The sequence below is a fragment of the Jaculus jaculus genome, chromosome 14 (genome assembly GCF_020740685.1).
Source record: "Jaculus jaculus isolate mJacJac1 chromosome 14, mJacJac1.mat.Y.cur, whole genome shotgun sequence".
In the NCBI taxonomy this organism is placed as follows: Eukaryota; Metazoa; Chordata; class Mammalia; order Rodentia; family Dipodidae; genus Jaculus; species Jaculus jaculus.
The window spans coordinates 19,109,393-19,122,670 of record NC_059115.1 but is presented as its reverse complement, the minus strand read 5'-3'; the positions used below and the strand labels follow the sequence as shown (position 1 = coordinate 19,122,670).

General features: G+C 54.5%; 2 protein-coding genes across 8 annotated transcripts; both read left to right on the top strand.

The window, feature by feature from the left end:
* Positions 1-2,139: 2,139 nt before the first annotated feature.
* Positions 2,140-6,434, top strand: Aspdh (aspartate dehydrogenase domain containing). 3 transcript variants are annotated; one of them, XM_004672558.2, is made up of 7 exons: positions 2,140-4,317; positions 4,712-4,856; positions 5,107-5,191; positions 5,304-5,453; positions 5,535-5,755; positions 5,831-5,985; positions 6,293-6,434. In XM_004672558.2, exons 1-7 carry the CDS (start codon positions 4,263-4,265, stop codon positions 6,334-6,336), a joined length of 855 nt encoding a protein of 284 aa, XP_004672615.2. In that variant the 5' UTR covers positions 2,140-4,262; the 3' UTR covers positions 6,337-6,434. The 3 variants fall into 3 exon arrangements, with proteins under 3 accessions (XP_004672615.2, XP_044989471.1, XP_044989470.1); XM_045133536.1 differs by having other exon boundaries at positions 2,140-4,369; XM_045133535.1 differs by lacking the exon at positions 5,831-5,985.
* A 334-nt stretch (positions 6,435-6,768) lies between these two features.
* Josd2 (Josephin domain containing 2) lies at positions 6,769-10,461 on the top strand. Of its 5 annotated transcripts, none has more exons than XM_004672557.2 (5): positions 6,769-6,909; positions 7,564-7,726; positions 9,115-9,240; positions 9,932-10,126; positions 10,214-10,461. In XM_004672557.2, the coding sequence occupies exons 2-5, from the start codon at positions 7,581-7,583 to the stop codon at positions 10,311-10,313; spliced, it is 567 nt and encodes a 188-aa protein (XP_004672614.1). In that variant the 5' UTR covers positions 6,769-6,909; positions 7,564-7,580; the 3' UTR covers positions 10,314-10,461. The 5 variants fall into 5 exon arrangements, with proteins under 5 accessions (XP_004672614.1, XP_044989474.1, XP_044989472.1 ...); XM_045133539.1 differs by having other exon boundaries at positions 6,772-6,909; positions 7,567-7,726; XM_045133537.1 differs by having other exon boundaries at positions 6,817-6,961.
* Positions 10,462-13,278: the final 2,817 nt, after the last annotated feature.

The window sequence follows — 13,278 nt, the reverse complement described above, 5'->3', positions numbered from 1 at the left end:
GAGAGGGGTGGGGCCACAGCAACACTGCTTCCCCTCCCCCAGAAACTCTTGGGTTGCCTCATTAGGGACTTTCTCTGTGTCTGGATGACTCTCCCCTCTCACTTTTTCTGTCTCCATTTTTTTTTTTTTTTTTTGCATGCCTCTCTATGTGTATGTGGTATGTGTGATCTGATGTGTGTGTGTGTGTGGGGGGGGGTGCTCGTGTGTGCAGAAGATTGCCCCACATGCATGTGTGTGTGTTGCAGCCAGAGGAGACATCTTCTATTGGCCATTCGTATTTCCTTAAAGGGAGGTTAGTCCTTTGGCCTGGAGCTGCCATATTGAGTCTTAAGTCTCTCCCACAATGCCCCCAGAACTGGGGTTACAGACATGCATAGCTGTGCCCAGCTTTTTATATGAATGTTGGGGAATTAAACACAGGTGGTCTCAGGCCCTCATGGTCGCTCTTGCCTGAGTCATCTCCTCAGCCCCTCTTGATTTTTTTTTGTTAATATTTTATTATTTATTTATCCAAAAGAGAAAAGAGGCAGATAGAATGAGTGGACTAGAGCCTCCAGCCACTGCAAACAAATTCCAAACACATGCATCATCTTGTGCATCTGATTTTACATGAGTCCTGTGGTATTGAACCTGGGTCCTTTGGCTTTGTAGGCAAGCACCTTAACTGCTAAGCCATCTCTCCAGCCCTTGATTTTTAAAAAAATATTTGAGAGAGAAAGGGACAGATAGATAATGGGCATACCACAGCCTCTAGCCACTGCAAACTAACTCCAGATGGCATGTGCCACCTTGTGCATCTGGCTTTATGTGGGTACTGGGGAATCAAACCTGCAACCTTTGGCTTTGCTGGTAAGCACCTTAACTGCTATGCCATCTCTCCAATCCCCCTCTTGATTTTTTGAAGGCGGTGTGTGCATGTGTGTGTGTGCAAATTCATGAGCCCCATACACAGGTGTACAGAGGCCAGAGGAAGAGGTCAGGCATCTTCCTCTATCACTATTCTGCCTTACTTCCCTGAGACAGATCTGTCACTGAAGCTGAGGCTCTGTGTTTTTTAGTTAGACTGGCTGACCAGTGAGCCCCAGTGATCTTTCTGTCTCTGTCTCTGTCTCCCTCAGTGCTTGGGTTACAGGCATGAATGCTCAGCTTTTTAATTCTTTTTTTATTTTTTTGAGCCAAACTCAACAGACTGGCCTTTTTATTTTATATATATATATATATATATATATATATATATATATATATATATATATATACATATATATATATATATATAATTATTTTTAGAGGCAAGCCCAACAGACTGCCTTTTCTTAATTTTTAGATTTTTTGTTTATTTTTATTTATTTGAGAGCAACAGACAGAGAGCGAGGCAGATAGAGAGAGAAAATGGGCACCCCAGGGCCTCCAGCCACTGCAAATGAACTCCAGACTCGTGCGCCCCCTTGTGCATCTGGCTAACGTGGGTCCTGGGGAATTGAGCCTTGAACCGGGGTCCTTTACAGGCAAGCACTTAACCACTAAGCCATCTCTCCAGCCCCAGACTGCCTTTAAAAAATACTTTATTTATTTGAGAGAGAGAAAGAGGCAGAGAGAGAGAGAATGGGTGTGCCAGGGCCTCCAGCCATTGCAAATGAACTCCAGATGCTTGCGCCCCCTTGTGCTTCTGGCTTACGTGGGTCCTGGAGGATAGAACCGGGATCCTTTGGCTTTGCAGGCAAATGCCTTAACCACTAAGCCATCTCTCCAGCCCTGCCTTTTGTTTTTAATGCAAGAGTGTGTGTGAGAGAGGGGGAGAGAGAAAACATTAATGCACCAGGGCCTCCAGCCACTGCAACCGAACTCCAAACATGTGCACCCCCTTGTGCACTTGTGCAACTCTGTGCACTTGTTTCATTTAGTGTCTGGCTTATGTGGGAACTGGGAAGTCAAATGTGAGTCCAGTCCTGGCCTTTTTTTAAAATGAGAGATTGAGAATGAGCAAGCAAGAGAGAGTGTGTGTTGGTACACCAGGGCCTCTAGCCACTGCAATCGAACTCGATGCATATGCCACCTTGTGCGCATGTGTCACCTTGTGCATGCGTCACTTTGTGCATCTGGATCTGGAGACTCAAACATGGGTCCTGAGGCTTTGCAGGAGAGTGCCTTAACCACTACGCCATCTCTGCAGCCCGTGCTCAGCTTTTTTACGTAGGTGCTGGGGATCAAACTTAGGTCCTCCTGCTTGGGCAGCAGGTGCTATTACCTGCTGAGCCATTGTCCCAGCCTTCTCTGTCTCTGTCTGTCTCCCTCTCTCTGTGTGTCATACACAACACACTGCATGAGAGCAGTGACCCAGAAAGGACCTAGGACTCCAGAGCACCAAGGTCTGGGTGGCTTGGACTAGTGAAACTGTACTCAAAGCTGTAAGTCCAAAGTCATGGTAAAGCAGGCTCCAAGCTTCCTCAAACCTGGGATGGAAGGGTCCATTCTGTTCCCTTCCAACTGACAGTGGCCATAGTGGCTCCATGGCTTGCCACAGTGTCACCCCATCTTCTCCTTCTGCATGCCCCTCTGTCTGAGTCCCCCTCCCGTATACGAACACCACCATGCTGGATATGGGGCCCCTGCCATAGCAGAACCTTTCCTAATCTGGCCATCTGCAGATATGTGGCTCAGGAGAGTCCATGGCCCAGGGCTCTAACTTAGGTGATTCAGTTGAGCAATGGCAGTGTGTCTAGCAGAGTCTTCCACCGCAGACCCCATTCTCAGGTACTCAGAGATGGGTTGAGAGAGTAAACAGTGGGGCCCGGGCTGCAGGAGGGGGAGCGGCACAGTGCAGAAGGACTTGGAGGACATGGAGGACGGAGCCCTGTGATGATTCACAGCCCCTGGGCAGGAGACTGCCATGCTCAGCCAGGACTGGGCAACTACTGGAGTAGGGCCAGTGTGTGACACTTCTGAGGGGCAAAAGTATGCAGGGCTCAGCGGCCAGATAGCTGGTGTTCCCAGACCTGCCGCCCCAAGAAGTCTGGGGAGGCACAGGGCAGCAGGATGTAGCCAAAACCGGGCAAACCTGGGCATCTGGGTTGGGTCAAGGGACAGCCTGGCTCGGTCCCTTCTCCCCTTTCCTTGGCCTGGCTTGTTACTTAGGCTCTGGGTCCTGTGGGGACACAGAAGATAGAGGAGAGCAAGAAGTCCTCCATTTCCCAGAGTCCTGCCCGATCCTCGTCCTTTTGTCCCTGATCGTGGCACCCCAACTGCACCTTATCTCTTCCTCGTCCCACCCTAAGGCTGTTGAAGTGCTGTCCTTATCGGACAACTGTTGAGGGTCTGGCCCTATCTCCTCTGCCAGTGCACCCAGGATGGGGCTGCATTCTGTGCTGTGTTCTGTGTTTGTTCTTTAGGTCCTTCATACTCTCTCTGCTGCCATCTCGGGTGCAGATCCTGGTTGCCATGGTAACACTGCGGCGGTACCAGGTGGCTGTTGGGGGTAGGGAGCTGGCTTGCCGCAGCCCGCCATGTCCTGTGCCAGGCCTGCCAGGCAGTGGCTGGGCTCATCTTGGGGCACTTGGGGACTTCCCAGGCCACCCCACAGGCTCCTCCTGGGTAAATGGGAGGGGAGACAAGAGGGTAGAGATGAGAATGGAAAAATAAGGGAGCAGGGGACAGTGGGCTCAAAGTAGGACGAGAAGCTGACAGTCAAGGTGAGCTGAAGGGCATTTAGAGACAAGGGAAGGGGCTCTGGCCAGGCTGAGGGTCATGGAGATGCCCCACCATAAGGCTGAGGGAGACAGGACCTACTGAGACTGGGCACCCAGGGCAAAAGGGACAGGTCCTAGCCCCTCTTTGGTTTCTGGACAAACGGAGCAGAGGATCTTCTAGGGGCACAGAGTCCCTGTCACCATTCCTCTCCCATCCCAAGCAAGATGCAGTTTCCATGACAACGTGCTGGCCTGCAAGGGGCGGGACTGCAGAGGAAATTTTCCACAGGACAGGGAGGCTGGGCTGGATTGCAGAGAGAAGAGGGAGCCACAGGGAAGCAGGGGACCACCCAGGGCCCAGCCCCAAGTCACCATCTCCACTGCTGGAGTACAAGGCTCGTGGTACTGGAGCCCTCACGTGTCCCAGTCCTGCCAACCCACCCCCTCCTCTAGCCACGGTAGAGAGGTTCCAGAGGGCCAAGGGTCAAATGTCCAAAGAGAAGCAACTTCCCTGGCCTGGTGCAGAGGGCAGCAAGCCTCCAGGAGTTTGTCCTTCTTCAGAGAACTACGCTCGAAGGCATGGCCCCCAAAAAAGTCCTGCGGAAAGTAGGCGTGGTGGGCTACGGCCGCCTGGGTGAGTCCCCACCAGCTTAAGCTTCATCAGTCTTCAGGCTCTGTTCCAAAGCGTAAGAAGTTCCTCTGAACACACACACAACCTACCTTTGACCCCTGTCTGTCCATCCCACGTCTGCCAGCCCACCCGGCTCTGGCCCAGCCCCTGGGTCTCTCACCCTTTCTGGGTCTGTATCCCTCTCTTTGAGTCAGTCAGTCTCCCTCTCTGGGTCTGTGTATCTGCACTCTCTCTGAATCCTTGTCCCTCTCTCCCTAGGTCCCTGCCCCCCTTTCTCACTCGGGGTCTCCCTCTCCCCACTCTCTCAGTCCCTGTTTGCTTTGTTTTTTCTCTCTCCCCTTGTCTCTTTGAGTCTCTGTCCCTCTCTCTGGGTCTCTAGCCCTCTCCTTTTCCACAGGACAGTTCCTTGTCTCCCGCCTTCTGGCTCAGGGATCAGAACTGGGCCTAGAACTTGTTTTTGTTTGGAACCGTGATCCTGGACGAATGGCAGGCAGTGTGCCCCCTGCCCTGCAACTCCAGAGCCTTGATGCCTTGGAGGAAAGGTCAGTTGGCTTATGGTGAGAGAAGTGCTTCCTAAAGCACCTGTCTGGACTCCCTCAGCTGCTGGTTGACATCAACAGCCCCTTCCTTCCTCTGTGCCTTGGTTCACCCAAATGTGAAGTAGGACAAACCCACCATCCCATTTCCTCTACTAGGCGAGGGTGAGGAGGGGCAGCCCTCTGCAGACTAGAAGGGACCTGGGGGACCCGAGACCCAATTCCTCTCCAAGGCCCTCCCCCATATCTCTCTCAGGCACCCTGACCTTGTGGTAGAAGTGGCCCATCCCAAAATAATCCATGAATCTGGGGCACAAATCCTGCGCCATGCCGACCTCCTGGTGAGCCCCCCTTAACTCATGGTCTGCTTCCCCCTCTGCATTGGTCCCACTCCACCCACAGCTGTGATCAGGGCCCTGGTTTCCCCCTTTCTTCCCATTTCTCTCCCCCCAGGTGGGGTCCCCTTCAGCCTTAGCTGAGCAGACCACAGAGCAGCAGCTTCTGGAGGCCTCAAGCCACTGGGGCCATGCTGTGTTTGTGGCCCGAGGGGCGCTGTGGGGGGCTGAGGACATCAGCAGACTGGACGCAGCAGGGGGCCTTCAGGTGAGGGCTGGCCAGGCTGCAAGGTGCGGGAGGTGTAACCTGCCAATATCCCAGGCCCCTGACCCTTGCCCCTGCTTCCAGAGCCTGCGTGTCACCATGGCCACACACCCAGATGGCTTCCGTCTTGAGGGAGCCCTGGCTGCTGCCAGCAGCACTGGGCCCCGCACAGTGCTCTACGAGGGCCCTGTGCGTGGGCTCTGTCCCTTGGCCCCCCGAAACTCCAACACCATGGCAGCTGCTGCCCTGGCAGCCCCCAGCCTGGGCTTTGACAGTGTCATTGGGGTGCTTGTGGCAGATCACAGGTGAGCCGGGTGTACAGAGCAAAGGGTGTCCAGCTGGGTCCCAGCCAATAGGACTGACCACCCTTTTTGCTTTAGCCTCACAGACATGCATGTGGTGGATGTAGAACTGAGAGGCCCCCCAGGCACCACAGGGCAGAGCTTTGCTGTTCACACCCACAGAGAGAACCCAGCCCAGCCTGGAGCTGTCACAGGCTCTGCCACTTTTTCAGCCTTCTGGCTCAGCCTCCTGGGTAGGCCAGGACCCTCCCTCAGGCCCTAAATTCTTGTACTCCACAGAGCACCAGGCTTGTAGATCTGGGTCTGTTGATCCCTAGTTCTGACATTTCCTTAACTTTCAAATTCCCCAACCTGAATCTTTGTACATCCTCATGTGTGTCCTCTCCCTCCATCCCTCTTCCTCTCTCTGGATCTATTTCTACTTGCATGTGTACATCTATTTGGACAGGCCTAACAACCCAGGTGCAAAGACCACCTTCCTCCCACCACTGTGGACTCAGCTCTCCATCTCAGTCTTTCTTCTCCCGTTTCTTCCCCCAGGGTGCTGCCAGCTGCCCTCCAGGCCTGGAATCCAGCTCCGCTAAGAAGCCTTCTCCTCCTGATGTCCCCCTCCAAGGCTCCGCTCTACCCCTAGCCGCCCTCGAGTCTCAGTAAAGATCAGAATTTTCCCCTCTACTCCCAAGTGGCGTCTCTGGCTGCTCGTTCCTCTCTATGACGTTACTGCTTCGTCTACGCCCCGTGCATGACACCCTAGCAGCAAGTGCTTGTCCAACAAGCTAGGAGCGATCACGAAATCCTCAACACTACATTTCCCGGAATCCTCTAGGCAGCAGTAGGCGTTGGACCTACCGCAAGGGGTCGGGCCTCCGAGGCACATTTCCAAGACTTGCAGAGGGGCCCCACGGGAGTTGTAGTCCTGAGTGTTGTAGCGGGCTGCGGCGGACTTCCGGTCCACGCGACCTGGAGGAGAGCACAAGCGCCCCGCGGAGGCTTCCGGGAACCGTAGTCTATCCAGCGCGCGCGCGCGTCACCGGGAGCTGTAGTCCGTCCCGCCTGCCCAGTCAGTGCGGTGCTGCCTGGCCGGCCCTTGGAGCCCAGAGCCGCCGCCCAGGGGGATGCGGGAACCCCTGGCTCGAGGGAGCGGAGAGGAAGGCGGGGTGAGGGGAAGGGCGAGCGCCGCAGACGGATGCGGGTCGGGAAAAGGCTCTGGTACTAAATATCCCGGGAGAGGGCCTGGTTGCCAGGTGACAGGAAGGCGGGTGGAGGGGGGGATCATGTTGCTTAGTGACTGGGTAGGGGGCTTGGTTGCCAGGTGACAAGATGAGAGATCCTAGATTAATGACAAAGGGAGTCTTTAGTTGCTAGGCGACCAGAAAAGACCCTGCTACCTAGAGACAGGGAAGCAGGAGTCCTCTATAGGTAGGTGATCATTAGAGGGACATGGTTACCTAGTTTGGGGGGGGGGGGGTTGCTCTGTTGCTTGGTAACCAAAAAGGGATTCGGTTACCTAGGGACGGGGGGGGGGGGGAATCTTACGTTGCTAGGTGATGATGGTCACTACTCTTATCTCTTATGCTTAGAGACATGCAGTAGAAAGTGGTTCTCTGTTGCCAGGTGAGCAGAAAAGAGGCTTGTTTTTCTAGAAGGAGATGGAGCTGCTTCTGTTGATAGAAGACAACACAAGGAAGGGGATCAGGGCTCACTGCCCTCCCAGGATGGCTCCAGTCCCCATGTCAATGGCAGTTACTGCATGTCAGACCTGGGGCTCAAGATCCCGGGTCCCTAGCACCTTCTTCCCCTCCCACCCCCAGCAGAAGCTGAGAAGGGCATGTCTCAGGCCCAGGAAGCACGACCAAGCCCGTCCTCCGTGTACCATGAGCGACAGCGCCTGGAGCTGTGTGCAGTCCATGCTCTCAACAACGTCCTGCAACAGCAGCTCTTTAGCCAGGAGGCTGCCGATGAGATCTGCAAGAGGTGACTGTCCTCCACACTGGCCCCTGACAAGCAGGGCTCCAAGAGGCAGAGCAAACCCCCTGGGGCACCTCTAGATCCTGGGGCTGCACTTGCCTCTTCCACCTGTTGGTCCTCAGCCCCAACTTAGGCTCCATCCTATCTGTCCCTTGTCAGAGCCTCCCAGCTGCCAATCTTTCTCCCCCAATCCATCTTACACACAGCTTCATAACTGATCCTGTCCCCACCCCTGCCCACACCCTCTGTGGCTCCTCAGTACTGGGGAATGACACGGGTTCCTCAGCCTGTCACCAAGGCCTTGGGTGCTTATTCTGCCTGCCTCTGCCACCTCCCCTCTTGCAGTTCTCCTCCAGCCAGACCCTGAGTGAGCTTCACTGTCTCACTGCCTCCGGGCCTTTGCACAGCTGTTCCTTCTGCACAGCATGCCTTACCCCTCTTGCCACCTGGCCTCAAGATTTATGGCATCTCTTCCTTAGACTCTCTTCCTCACTTCCTCCTTTAGGCCCTACAGTCCTTCCACCCAGCCTCCTCCAGTCAGTGACTACAGCCAGAGACATCCCTGTCTCCCTCCCTCTCTCTGCTCATCCAGCATCCTCAGACTGATGATTGTGGAACTTACTTTGTCCCTGTTATTCATCAGCTCTTGTGTGCCAGGGCCATGTTGGGGAGCAAAGCTAAGATATAAGCAGGGGGGAGAACACAGAGAACATACATGAATGGTCCTGTCTCCCATCCTGCCACCCAAGGGCCCAGCGCTGCAAGGAGCAGAGCTACAGAACTCCCCACACTGGGGAGCATTGCAGGGAAGGCTGGACACAGGATGACTGGGGACAGATAGCTAAGAGGCACTGAAGTTATGTGGGGTCTGAGTGCCACTGGAGGACTTGGGCTTTGTTCTGGGGAGATGAGACATAAGTGAGGGTCTGTGAGCAGTGGACAGCAAGGCAGCCTTGAGGGAGAATCACTTAGTGTTCAAATATAGTGATGTGGGTGTCAGTTTCACCCATGTGGCTCAGTTGCTTGGCAAGTCCAGGAGATCCCAAGCAAAGCCCGGGGGTCAGGAGGCCCCTCAGAGGAAGTAGTTCTACAAAGACAAGTCACGACAACAGCACACTGGGGAGCCATGGGAGAGGTGTGAATGGGAGAGGGGCAGGCCAGTTTGATGCCCTGCTTGGTAGGATAGGCCGGAGGTTTGAAGGTCCAGGCGAAAGAAGACAAAAGCCTGAGGCAGGCTCTGGGGACAGGGCTGTGGCAAGGACTGGTCTTCAGGCTCAGTGAGTTGCGTGCATTAAGGAGAAGGAACGAGCCAAAGACTGGGCTGTAGACCCTCATGCTGTGTGGGAAGCCTCGCAGGGCCCGTACCCTAGCTCTGACTGCTGCCCTCACACTAGGTTGGCCCCAGACTCCCGGCTGAACCCCCATCGCAGCCTGCTAGGCACTGGCAACTATGATGTGAATGTGATCATGGCTGCCCTGCAGGGCCTGGGTCTGGCCGCTGTGTGGTGGGACAGGAGGAGGTAGGACACAATTTTAAGCTATGCTAACGTTGGGCTTGTGGGGTGAGGGGTGTAGTGGAGGGTTGAGGCTTGAAGACAGATGGGAGGGGTTTGCAGCCGTAGTGACATGAGGGAAAGAGCTGAAGGGACTGTGGGGTGGGTTTATGGGCAGGTGCCAGGCATAAGGGTGATGAGGGCCCAAATGGATGGTGATTGACGGGGAGGAGATGGAAGCTGGGCTAGGAATGGTGGCACACACCTACCATTTCATCATTCACAAGACTGAGGCAGGAGGATTATGGGATCTTGATCAGTCTGGGCTACATAGTGAGACTCTGGCTCAAAATAAATAAATAAATAAATAAACAACAAAAAGAAGCCAGGGCTGGGGGTGTAGCTCAGTTGGCAGAGTGTTTGCCTAGCATGCAAGAAGCCCTGGGTTCCACCCAGTATCACACAAACCAGGGTTGGAGGCAAAAAGTCGAAGCGAGAGGATCAGGAGTTCAAGAGCGTCCTTAGATACATAGCTTAAAGTCAGACTGGCTATGTGAGATCCTGCCACAAAACAACTTTTTTACAAAGCTGAAAGTTGGCAGGTAGTGGGTAGCAACTGAGTAGATGGGTGCATGCATTGAGGGTAGGAAGTGGATTCAGGGGACCTGGACCTCAGGAACTTTGGGTCTTGATGCTGTGTTCCTCTTCTGGCTCTCAGGCCTCTGTCCCAGCTAGCCTTGCCCCAGGTGCTAGGCCTAATCCTGAACCTGCCCTCCCCTGTGTCGCTGGGGCTGCTGTCCCTGCCACTGCGCCGTAGACACTGGGTGGCCCTGCGCCAGGTGGATGGCATCTACTATAACCTGGACTCCAAACTGCGGGCGCCTGAGGCCCTGGGAGATGAGGCTGGTGTCAGGTGAGTCACAGCTAAAGTGAGGAACCACCCTGCGGGGACATGTGGCTGAGGTTAGCCGGACCTCAGTCTCCCCATTTCTCCTGCCAGGGCCTTCCTGGCAGCTGCCTTGTCCCAAGGCTTATGTGAGGTGCTACTGGTGGTGACCAAGGAGGTGGAGGAGACTGGCTGCTGGCTACAGACAAGCTGACCCACTGCCAATGACCAGCTGTCCTTGCTACCTGTTCTGAGTGCCTGAGAAGGGCCTGCACTTCCAGGTCCCCAGGAAGCCCATGCCTTGCCCCAAGGTCCCTTTTCCCCAGTGCCACTGCTGCCTCAATAAATAAGCCTATTTGCCATCTGTGTCTGACTGTCCCAGCTGCAGGGGTCAGAGAGGCCAGCAACAAACTGGTCTCATTTTGTGTGTTCAGTGAAGTCGCAGTTCTAGTGTACAGAGGAGGAGGCAGACAAAACAGTGGTTCCCAAAGATAGCTGTGATTTCCTGGGCACTGGGTAATGGGAGAACAGGTGGACCCAGTTGTAACCAGCCAGTTGTTTTATAGAAATGACCCTGGACTCTGTGGGTAAGGTCACAGCAATTTAAAAGGGAAGAGCCATGGGCTGGAGAGATGGCTCAGCAGTTAAGGCGCTTGCCTGAAAAACCTAGTGGCCCTGGGGTTCTGGTCACCAGTACCCACATAAAGCCAGATGCACAAACTGGCACATGTGTCTGGAGCTCATCTGTGGTGGCTGGAGGTCCTGGAGTGTCCATTCCCTCTCTGTGTGCCTCTGTCTGCTTGCAAATAAATAAAAATATTAAAAAGTGGTGGGGGGCCCAGTTCAGTGGAACCTCCAGAGATGAGGGGATTGGTATAAGGTCAGAAGCCACAAGGAAATGGAGACGTCTCACAGCAGCCCCAGGAAGCTAGTATGGCTATTGCATTCTCAGGGTGCTTCCCCCAGAACGGCCAGCTGGGCTCACACTTGAAGGAGGTGAGGTATTGACTATGAACCTGCAGGAAGAAAATCTCGGGTGTTCTCCCTCACCACAGCTCTCTTGTCCCATGGGAGCCACTCTCTGGTCCCAGTCTGTGTTCACGGACAACTGGGCCAGAGCAATCAGCCAACCACACTCCTGACCACAAGCTGGAACGTAGCACCAGAGGACAGAAGACACCAAGGCTCCCAGACAAGGGTGTAGGCATTAAAAGGGGTCTCACAGAGCCACTGGGAACAGGATGGGGAGAGTTCGTGGACCTGGAAAAGGTGGCAGATCACCTGTCACAGCCCAGAGACAAGAGTGGCTGGGGAAGTCAGTGGGCCCCAGAATTAGAACCAGCTGCGTGAACACTGCTGACCTGCCGCTATCTTGGCAGTTATTTGGGGAGGCGATGACAGATGTGTGGGGGTCTGGGACAGAGTGGGGAGGGCTGGAGCCAGAAGACGGCCCATGGGAGTGCCCTAAGGAAGGGGCTGGGCTGGTGGAGTTAGAGGACCAGAAAGGGGGAAAGAAGATGGCCAAGAGTCTGGTCCTGGGCCCTAGAGCCTTTGGTGGGGGAGATCTGCACAAGTGGGACAGACCTGAGACATTCTGGAGGTGGGGACCCAGGAGATGGGCTCAGGGATCATAGGGACACAGGAGAGGGCCCAGCTTGGGGTGCAGGGCTCCACCCCAGCAATAAACTCATCCTAGGACTGCAGGCCACACCCTGGCACCCCAGGGCCGGGCAGACACCTGGCAGGACGCTAGTAAAAGCCTTAGAAGGCTTGAGCTCAGGCTGCAGCCTCCTTCCCAAGATCCCAGAGGTCAAAGGGCAAGTTGTAAAGTGAAAAGCTTCTCACCCTGGGGACCTGTACCCCTGCCCATCCGGCCCTTCCAGTTTCTGCCTCTCCAAAGTCCCAAGCAAGCCCTTCCTGGGTGTCCTAGCTCCCTAGCTCTCCCTGTGTCCACGAGTGTCCCTTTGTCTGTCTTTCAGGATGGTTCTCTTGGACTCAGTTCCTCCCATCTTTGTATCTCCATGTCTACTTTCTTTTATTTTTTATTTTTTGAGGCAGGGTGTTGTTCTAAACAAGGCTGACCTGGAATTCACTATGTTCAGGGTGGCCTCGAACTCATGGTGATCTTCCTACCTCTTCTTCTGAGTGCTGGGATGAAAGGCGTGCGCCAGCATGCCCAGCTACCTTTTTTTTTTTTAAATTGTTCATGTGTGTGTGTGTTAGGGTCACGTCAGAGCTGCAAATGAACTCCAGATGCATGCACCGCTTTATGTATCTGGCTTTATGTGGCAAACGTTGCAAGCAAGCACTTTTAACCACTGAACAATCTTTCCAGCCCTTCTACTTCTTTTGCTGTCTCTGAATGCCTCTCTCATCTCTGTCCTTTCTTGTGTATGTGTGTTCACATGTGCGTGGAAACTAAAGGCTGATATTCGATGTCTTCCTTAGTTACTTTCTGCTTTATTTACTGAGGCAGTCTCTCACTTGAATCCACAGCTCACCAATTTGTCTAGTCTACCTAGCCAGCTTGCCTTGGGCATCTGTCTAACCTCCCAAGCTTGCAAGAGGGCTGCTATATCCAGCTGCCATTTTTGTGAGTGCTAGGGATCCAAATTCAGGTCCTCACGTGTGCAGCGAGCGCTTTTGTTTGTTTTGAGACTGAGTCTCACTGTGTGTCCCAGACTGGCCCAGAACTCACTCTGTAGGCCAAATTGGCGTCAAGCTCATGGTGCTCCTCCAGCCTCAGCCCCTGTGTGAGCTACCACCCAGGCTTCTCTGTCCCTTTTCATCTCCCAGTAGTCCCTCTGGGACCTCTCACCTTGTCTCTGAGCCCCTCCTTTCTGCTTCGACCCCGCCTGTGGCCTGTCCATCCCTGGTGGAGGACAGCTGGCAGGGCTCTCTGCATGTTTCTATTCCTGGCTGGGTGGTAACAGCCTGTGACCTCTCAGGTGCTTCCTCAGCTGTGGCCAAATAAGGCTGGAGTGAGCAGTCCATGGAGGGAAGACAGCCCTCCAGCCAGGCTAGGCCTGTACCTCCTGTTTGACCCTACTGTCCTGACACTGTCCATTCGATTACCCCACCCATTGATGCCCTACTTCTCTGGGGAGCACCCCTTACCCCAGCAGGCCCAGCCAGGTGGGCTTTCCAGGGTCCCCTGCTGCTGATTTAGGGGCACCTAC

Excerpts from the sequence above, each read along its gene's own strand:
- Aspdh (XM_004672558.2), top strand. The coding sequence starts at position 4,263 with ATGGCCCCCAAAAAAGTCCTGCGGAAAGTAGGCGTGGTGGGCTACGGC. Across the intron at positions 5,454-5,534 it reads ACGCAGCAGGGGGCCTTCAG|AGCCTGCGTGTCACCATGGC; the intron begins GTGAGGGCTGGC and ends CCCTGCTTCCAG. Across the intron at positions 5,756-5,830 it reads GTGCTTGTGGCAGATCACAG|CCTCACAGACATGCATGTGG; the intron begins GTGAGCCGGGTG and ends TTTTTGCTTTAG.
- Josd2 (XM_045133537.1), top strand. The coding sequence starts at position 6,868 with ATGCGGGAACCCCTGGCTCGAGGGAGCGGAGAGGAAGGCGGGGTGAGG. Across the intron at positions 6,962-7,563 it reads CGGGTCGGGAAAAGGCTCTG|CAGAAGCTGAGAAGGGCATG; the intron begins GTACTAAATATC and ends TCCCACCCCCAG. Across the intron at positions 9,241-9,931 it reads GTGTGGTGGGACAGGAGGAG|GCCTCTGTCCCAGCTAGCCT; the intron begins GTAGGACACAAT and ends TCTGGCTCTCAG.